Source organism: Cryptotermes secundus, unplaced genomic scaffold, assembly GCF_002891405.2.
Source record: "Cryptotermes secundus unplaced genomic scaffold, Csec_1.0 scaffold434, whole genome shotgun sequence".
NCBI lineage: Eukaryota > Metazoa > Arthropoda > Insecta > Blattodea > Kalotermitidae > Cryptotermes > Cryptotermes secundus.
Window position 1 is genome coordinate 609,673 of NW_019738963.1, and position 7,941 is coordinate 617,613.

The 7,941-nt window shown below is 39.3% G+C and overlaps 1 protein-coding gene across 5 annotated transcripts in view; it reads left to right on the plus strand.

Annotated features, from left to right (window-relative positions):
* LOC111871451 (ATPase family AAA domain-containing protein 2) overlaps positions 1-7,941 on the plus strand; it is a 109,380-nt gene that overhangs the window by 48,573 nt on the left and 52,866 nt on the right. For all 5 annotated transcript variants that reach the window (XM_033754261.1, XM_033754262.1, XM_033754263.1 and 2 more), the window contains 3 exons: positions 2,478-2,726; positions 4,896-5,108; positions 7,187-7,368. In XM_033754261.1, the coding sequence (XP_033610152.1) occupies positions 2,478-2,726; positions 4,896-5,108; positions 7,187-7,368 (644 nt within the window). The remainder of the gene's footprint in view (positions 1-2,477; positions 2,727-4,895; positions 5,109-7,186; positions 7,369-7,941) is intronic.

The window sequence follows — 7,941 nt, forward strand, 5'->3', positions numbered from 1 at the left end:
TCTTCGGCTCCGCTCGTGACGTCACCGCGCATAGCTGCCAGGATGCGGGGTGATTACTCGCCTATTACGCGAGCGTTACGTTACCGCTACGTGCAGCTGGGGAGGTAGGGGTCAACATGTCACAATATAGCCATTTTTAAGAACTAAGAGGATGATAAACTAAACCATCTGCACTTCTATCCTTTTTCCATTTGTGTATCAGTAGACAGTCCTAGATTCTACCAATATACTGTAACATGTTCCGTTACGGAATAGGCCGTAGAGATGGTTAATCGGTTTATTTAACAATCTTCAAATAACGGCTACAATTAATTATCACAATATTACGGGTTTCCACACTTTACAAACCCTAGAACAAAATCTCTTAACACTCTCTTCGAGAGTCTTCACGTACTAATAATGCGGGAGCTATACAAGTCTCCCTGAATTACACACTCCGAGTATAACTGTACTACAGCACTCACTATGTCTGGAAAGCACACGAAAAGTCTTCCGCTCGCTGACTTCTTAAGTATCGCACACTCGCAGGCTGCTATGTTTCAACTCGGCGACTGTTACTTTATAACTGACTCGCAGCCACTGTGCAGCTCACTTATATAGCTGCAGTGCTTGCTTGTTGCGTAATGAGTGCCACGTCATCCTGTTACGTCACCGCTGTTGATTCGCCTTGCATAGTTACCCGGTTACGGGGCTCGGCTATCTTCGGCTCCGCTCGTGACGTCACCGCGCATAGCTGCCAGGATGCGGGGTGATTACTCGCCTATTACGCGAGCGTTACGTTACCGCTGAGGGGTGGGAGGGGAGCGCTGACTCACCCACCGCGTCACTGCTGGTGTGGGGGGGGGCCTCGGCTTTGCGCAACATGTCACAATACTGTTCATGAGTGATGAAAACATTTTGTTAATTGAGTCATAAAGATGCAAAATACTGTTATTGGGCTAGTCAGAATTGTTTGAACTCCATGAATGACGACTGAGTTCTCTGAAGGTCACTGTTGTTGTGTCATGTAGTTTGCATTCTTGGACCCTTTCATGTTTGAAAATGAAGGTGACAAATGGGTGACACAGCAGATGACCACAGAAAAATGATCAAGGATTTTTGTTCACACCTTGAACAAATGGACAACTATCTGAAAATGGAGGAGCCACACTAGATGTTAGCAGGAGACTCCAGAAGGCATGAGGAGCTTTTCCCAAACTGTGAAAAGTCTAGCAGTCCACCCTTATGAATAGAGAGACAGAGATATAAGTTTTCAATGCTTGTGTCAAATCTGTGCTTTTATATGGCTGTGAGACCTGGCTGGTCACAAATGAATCAAGAAAAATTCAAATATTTATTAATAGAAATTTGAGATATATATTAAGAATTTGGTGGTCTAGAACCATTTCAGCTAGAGAGCTCTGGCAGTTATCTGGCCAAACAGATATAAATGTGGTGATAAGGAAATGAAAATTTAGATGTATTGGCCACATGCTGAAGAAGGATGATGAACATCCATCAAAGGTCGCAGTTCAGTGGAATCCTGAAAGAAACAGAGGAAGGGAGAGACCAGGAAACAGCTGGAGGAGATTCACTCTGACAGAAGCAGGAAGAAGCTGGATTGAGTGTGTATTTAGCGGCAGATTGGGAAAATGGAAAAATCTTGTAGATGACTTGTGCCCCTGATGGAACTACAGAATATATTATTCTTACAGGCTTAGTGATGAGAATGGAATACCAGAAAGACAATTTTATGTTTTGCCTGAATTATGTAAATTTTAATTTTCTATATTTCTGTCAGTTTTAATTATTTTCAAATTATTTATAGTGTTAGCGCTTGTAGGTTATTTTGTTAAATCTGCTGTTTATAGTGAATAAATGTAATTTTTTCACATGTCTTTGATCATAATTGTATTTTTGGTGAATTTTTGAAGTGTGACTTGTACATTGAGCCAAATTTGCCTTAGTGTTATAGGCCAGGTACTTAGAAAAGAGGCTGAGTGTGAGAGGGTTAAGAAGTGTCTTACAGACATGGATCCAGTTCACAATGGCTATGGTTTTATCATTACCGGAATGCTAATTGAGTAAAAATAAATTAACGTGTGTTTACATAGAATTTGTAGTAATTTCTGAATTTACAATAACTGTTCAAAATAATTCTGGCTTGTCTGTGAATTGAACACATTGTTAGGATTATCCTTTATGTTGGATGTAATGTCCAAATTATAATGAAGCAGTGTATTCTGAGTATTCATTTTTTGCTTGCACAATGCATCTTTCGTGTGGACCCAGTGATAAAAATTTAGGGTGGCGAAGTCTGGAGATCTAGGTGGCTGATATTGTAGACCACTTTCATCAATCCATGGGCCAGGAGAGTGATGGTTCACTGCATGACTAAAATGTGGAGGAGGAGAAATCATTTTCCACAATTTAAAGCACACTTCTAACTTTACAATGCCATTGTATATGCTTGGAGATGAATTTTTTGTGTTTACTAGGCTTACCAGAAGCGTCCATCTATAATTTTCTTTGATGAAATTGATGGCTTGGCTCCTGTGAGGTCATCAAAACAGGACCAGATTCATGCAAGTATTGTCTCCACTCTCCTTGCTCTAATGGATGGACTTGAGAATAGAGGAGAGATCATTGTTATTGGGGCAACAAATCGCATTGATGCCATAGATCCAGCATTACGGCGCCCTGGTCGTTTTGACCGTGAATTATACTTTCCTCTTCCTGCAAAAAAGGTAACCAAATAATATTTTGTAATTTAGTTTCAAAATGGTGGTGTTATTTTAAGAATCATGGCAATATATTGAACTGACATATTTTGAATAACATTGAAGCTGAAAGCAGAAAGATCTAAAGAATTGTATATTTTTAATCAAAATGAGAAAATGCAGTTCTCATCATAATAAACCAAATTTGGCCAACTCAAGATATATTAGTATGTAAATACAAGGGGGATTCTGGGTTTTCCTGGCACACAGCCAGCTTCCAGACAGTGAGTGTAGTGTTGACACAAATTGTCTGTGAAAGAACTTTATTTTTCTGGTGCACTTGTCTTCAGGTGAAATAATGTAGTCTTGGTTAATCTTGATTTACCTTGATATTTTAATGTCCGTGGCAAGAAAATGCCAAGTTGTTTGATCTTGAATAGGTTTTACTGTATTGTACAACTCTTATTTTGACCATTAGTACAGAATGATTGTTTTTCTCAGCCATTTATAATTTTCATCAGTTTTGCTGAGAGCTGTAGCACTGTGATCGAACTCCCACTCTGCACTTTACCCCACAATGTTTGAGGGATGAAGTAAGCAGCTTGAAGAGGGATAGTAGGTCAGTTATAAAGGAAGCATAAATCATTTGAAATAAAAATTGTATGAACAGGTTTCAGCTTAACATTTTTAAAAAGGTTGTAAATGCATAAGATTTATTGTTTTTTTTTTTGTTGTAAATCCAGTATATGCACATAGACAAATAATTTGGATATTTGCTGAACCAGTGTAAGACAACTTTTTGGAACGTTTTTCACTATTGTGTTACTGTAAGTTCTGCTTGCATGTGATTGCAGATGACAGTGCGCGTGAGAATATTCCAAAAGGCAGTGACAATTGAGTGGTGAAGTTGCTATATATTAATTTGTTGCTAGTTTTATTTCTTTGTTTTGTCTACCGTTGCTGACATAGGTTCATTTTGGAACTAATATTCGGTTCAGGGCCCTTGTACCCTCACATATATTAGTAACATTACTGATGTACATGGATGACTTACTACTGTTATCATTACGATTTCCCACTTTCTCCAAATATTCCCATCCTCCACATTGTCTGATAATGATAATATGATGCTGCTACTGATGATGACGATCAGGTAATAGTTTGGAGGTGAGAAAGCAAATATATGCATTTACAAGGATAGATGGTGACAAGGAGGGTTTACAATGATGATGAGTAGGATGATGACAGCAAGGAGGAGAACATAATCATGTTTGTGAAAATGTGTGAATACACATCGAACAAAGAAAAAAAAAAAGACATTGAGATACACATGAATAACGTGTGAACTGGTTTATTGATGGCTGAATAGTTAGGAATTAGTGCACTTGGTACACATATTCATTTGTCATTTTACATAATTTTTATTTTAACACATTTAAGTTTGTTATAGTAGCAGTTTGTAGTTTTATGTCTACTTCATTTGCATGGATACAAAATACACCCCCATAATCTGCACATTTTTTTCGCATGTCTAGGGTTTGCTCGTGGCTGCAGTGAAAACAACACAGCGGCCATGAGCAAACCCTGGACGATATAAAGAACCTCCACATCCAGATAGACAGGTGGCACAATATCTGCCCCATACAAGGGGGACGATGGGAGGACGAACACGAGCCTGCATGGTTTATGAATTTTAATTATTGACAATACAAATTTTTAATTAGCATCAAGAAATTTTAAATAATTTTTTAAAAACTTTACATTCCCAGGAAACTGCTGTGTTTGTGAAATGTTCTATTTTGTGTACTATTCATTGTAGCATATAAGTGTACGTACTTTACGTCTAAACAACTTATGTGATGGTAGTTTCCTATTTGTAGTGATGTTTGCCCTCTGAAGATGGTCCGCAGAGACCGAAACATGTAAGAGTGTTCAGTTTTCATGTAGTAAAAAACTTACAGGTCACATTGGACGGAGTGATTTATATTTGTATTTGTTTTATATATATTTGAATATTTGCATTTACAATACAGGTATTTTACTATTTTGTATATTTCTTATGATGCTGGCTGTTTATAATCGAAACTTGTAGCGTATGTTTAGTGATTAAAAGAGGAGGTTTTTCATTGTAAATTTGTGTGATGGTTGATCCCAGACCATGACGGACTGACCTGACGAGTCTTTTCATCTATGCAGGAACGTCAAGAGATCTTACGAATTCACGTAAGCCAATGGGAACAGCCCCCCAACCCCAATCTGTTGAGTCATCTAGCAGAGCAGGCAGTTGGGTATTGTGGTTCAGATCTTAGAGCACTGTGTTCTGAAGCTGTAATTCAAGGTCTACGGAGAAGATATCCCCAGATTTACAAGTCATCCCAGAAGTTGCTACTTGATCCCAACGCTGTTATGGTGAGCAGTATCTTTGAATATATAGCAATGTGTCGAAAGAGCTTATTAATATTACAAGATGATTTCATCTTGGTTATGCTTTGCAGTCTGTTTGAACTTCAAATATACACATAGTTCTTAAGATTCGAGTTAAACACTTTTATTGAAGTCATCAGACAAATAGGTTCCTACATTGACTGCTGTGGGTTTATTCAAGCATATTTTGTATTGTGCTTAAATTCATAATGTCCTGAAGGTCATGGGTTTGATTCTTGATGAGGCCATTGGATTTTTTATTTGACCTAACCCTTATAGCAGCACTATAGCCCTGGGACAGCTCAACCTCTAACAGAACTGAGTACCAGTAGGTATATAAATATGGCCTGGGGTTTTCTACAGGGACATAATAAAATAATGTGCAGTAACCTCCAAAATGTTTCATCTTGCCTTTAAAGGCCCATAGTTCCTGTATTAGGGATTTTTTTCTGCCCCACAGTCTTCCACTCAGTATGTGAGTGGCTGCTTTGCTATGTTGCAGATTGATTTGCATAAAAGAGAGCTTGGTACTCATATTCATATAATTAAGCAGGAAGTGCTCCTGCCTTCAGTTGACTTTAACAATGTTTTTTGCATGTTGTAGCACAGCTAGAAAGTCAGAGTTTTCAGAACTTTTGCCAGGGAATTGTCCACTCTGAGAACAAGCTGGACCCCCTTAGTGGGGCTCAGCCCACAGTTGTAGACTCACCATAGGCCTGCCTACAGGCTCAGATTTTGCTGTTGTTATCTTAGGATTACAGCCATTTCCACTGGTACATCAGGGATCCACACCCCCATTCTATGGAATTTAGGGGAAGAGCCTGTCTGCACAACCCACAGGTTGGCTTCCTCCTCTAATGTTAGCTTTGTAATGACCTGAACCATTCTTTGGTTTTGTAATGAGCACATATGGTGTGTGCTGCTCCACGTGACAGGAAAGTGTCATGGAAGAGAGACACAGCTCTGCTTTTGGTAATCTTTATCAGTCTCCATCCCGACACTTTCAGCTTCTCTGCAGTGATGCCCACTTCCAGTTATGTGCCCTCTCTGAAGGGCACTTTCAGCGAGCTCTCAAGTATCTAAGTGTAACTGGTGGTCCTAAGCTTCTTTTTCTCTTGGCTTACTAATGGTAGGGTACCTCCAGCTGTCTTTTGTTTACTGACAGTGACAGCAGAGCGCCATTGCTTGTCCTAGTTGGACTCATAGTTAAGCTTCCAGCTGAACTTTCAGCAGCTTTGGGGGAGCCATCTTTGTCATGTCTTGTTTTAAATGGGCTGTTCTGCAAGAGATCTTCATCCATTCTCAGTGGGCCTGTTACCAGACTCTCTGAGGGACGTTAGCTGCTTCTCTCCGGTTGCAGAAGACCCAGCAGCTGAATCTTCTGATATCTGAAAAGATGTTCCAGGGCCCTCTGCAGAGGAAATTCCAGGTGGAGTAAAATGGGTGTTGAGAATCTTCTGGAACTACTGGAATAGCCCTTTCTGACAACTTTTTGACAGCTTTTCCATTGGTATCTCACAAGAAGGTGGAGAAATTTGGCCACCCCTCACAGCCCTACATATGAGGAGAAATTGCGAGATGACCTTATGTCCCAAGGACACTTTATACCCCATTTCTCCTGCAGATCTCGGTATGGTAGCTCACACCTTAACTTAACCTCACTTCCCTTAGCCAGGCCAACATGTCTGCCCCGAGGCAGGGCAGCCTGCTGCTTCCATCCACTGCTGTTAGGAGGTGGGTGGGGTGATATTATTTTATTGCTTTTTATACCACCTTTTACTACCCCTGAACAGGAGTTGCTTTCTTTTGCTGGAAGGATATTGTCTCACTCTTCACTTGCCGGCATGAAGGCAAGCAAGTAATAATTAATTTCAGTGTTGAATATAGCATGGGTAGTGGGTTTTTCCAGTTTTTTTTAATTAACCCTGCTGCTACTCCATTTGCTTACTATGGATGCAAGAGTACACTGTACAATATTTTCTTACAGTGGACTTCTTGTTATCTATGCTCATTTGAGGTAGGTTGTTTAATGTACTTAACAGTTCAAAATTTGCTTTCACTAGGTTGAACGAGTGGATTTCATCCGAGCTAAGTGTCACATTGTACCTGCTTCACATCGAGTTACACCTGGTGCAGGCCGCAAGTTATCTAGTTTTATTGAACCATTACTGAAGAAACCTCTGGATTATGCAGTCAGTTCATTGAAGGAATCGTTTCCACATGGCATGTCACGTTTTGTTGCCAGGTAACTTAATTCACTTAAGAAACATATATTTTTTGTTGTCACCTAGAAACTTTGATAATTATTTCATCAGTGTGTTGTTGACTGAATGCTCCTTTTTGTCCCTCAGTTTACCTGAGCTATGTAATGTTTAATTTTGTAATGCACTCTTTGCAGGTTTGAATAGTGAGTAGTTATTTTGTATGACTTTATTCCTTATCCTGTTCATCTTGGAAGGTCCTGCTGTCTCTTGTGCCAGCCATATTGTCTGTCATTTATATGTGGTTACAGATAATTGTCAATTTCTCAGAAGTTTTATATACATTTTTTAACTTTATTTGTTATTTATTATATTCAGGGGTAGTCCTTTTCAGTTTAAGATGAGAATTTGGTTAAATTTTAACCTTTAAATGCCAGACTTTTGAAATGGTGGTAAGCTTGAGCTGGCCGAAGTTTATTTAAATGCCCACTGCTGGTGCACAATTAAATGCCTGTGGCTACTCTGTGTTTAAATGTACTTTCCTGTTAGGGTGCTTAAACAATTTTAAGCATTGTGTTTAAAATGCTGTAACTAACACAATGGGTGGAATTAACTTT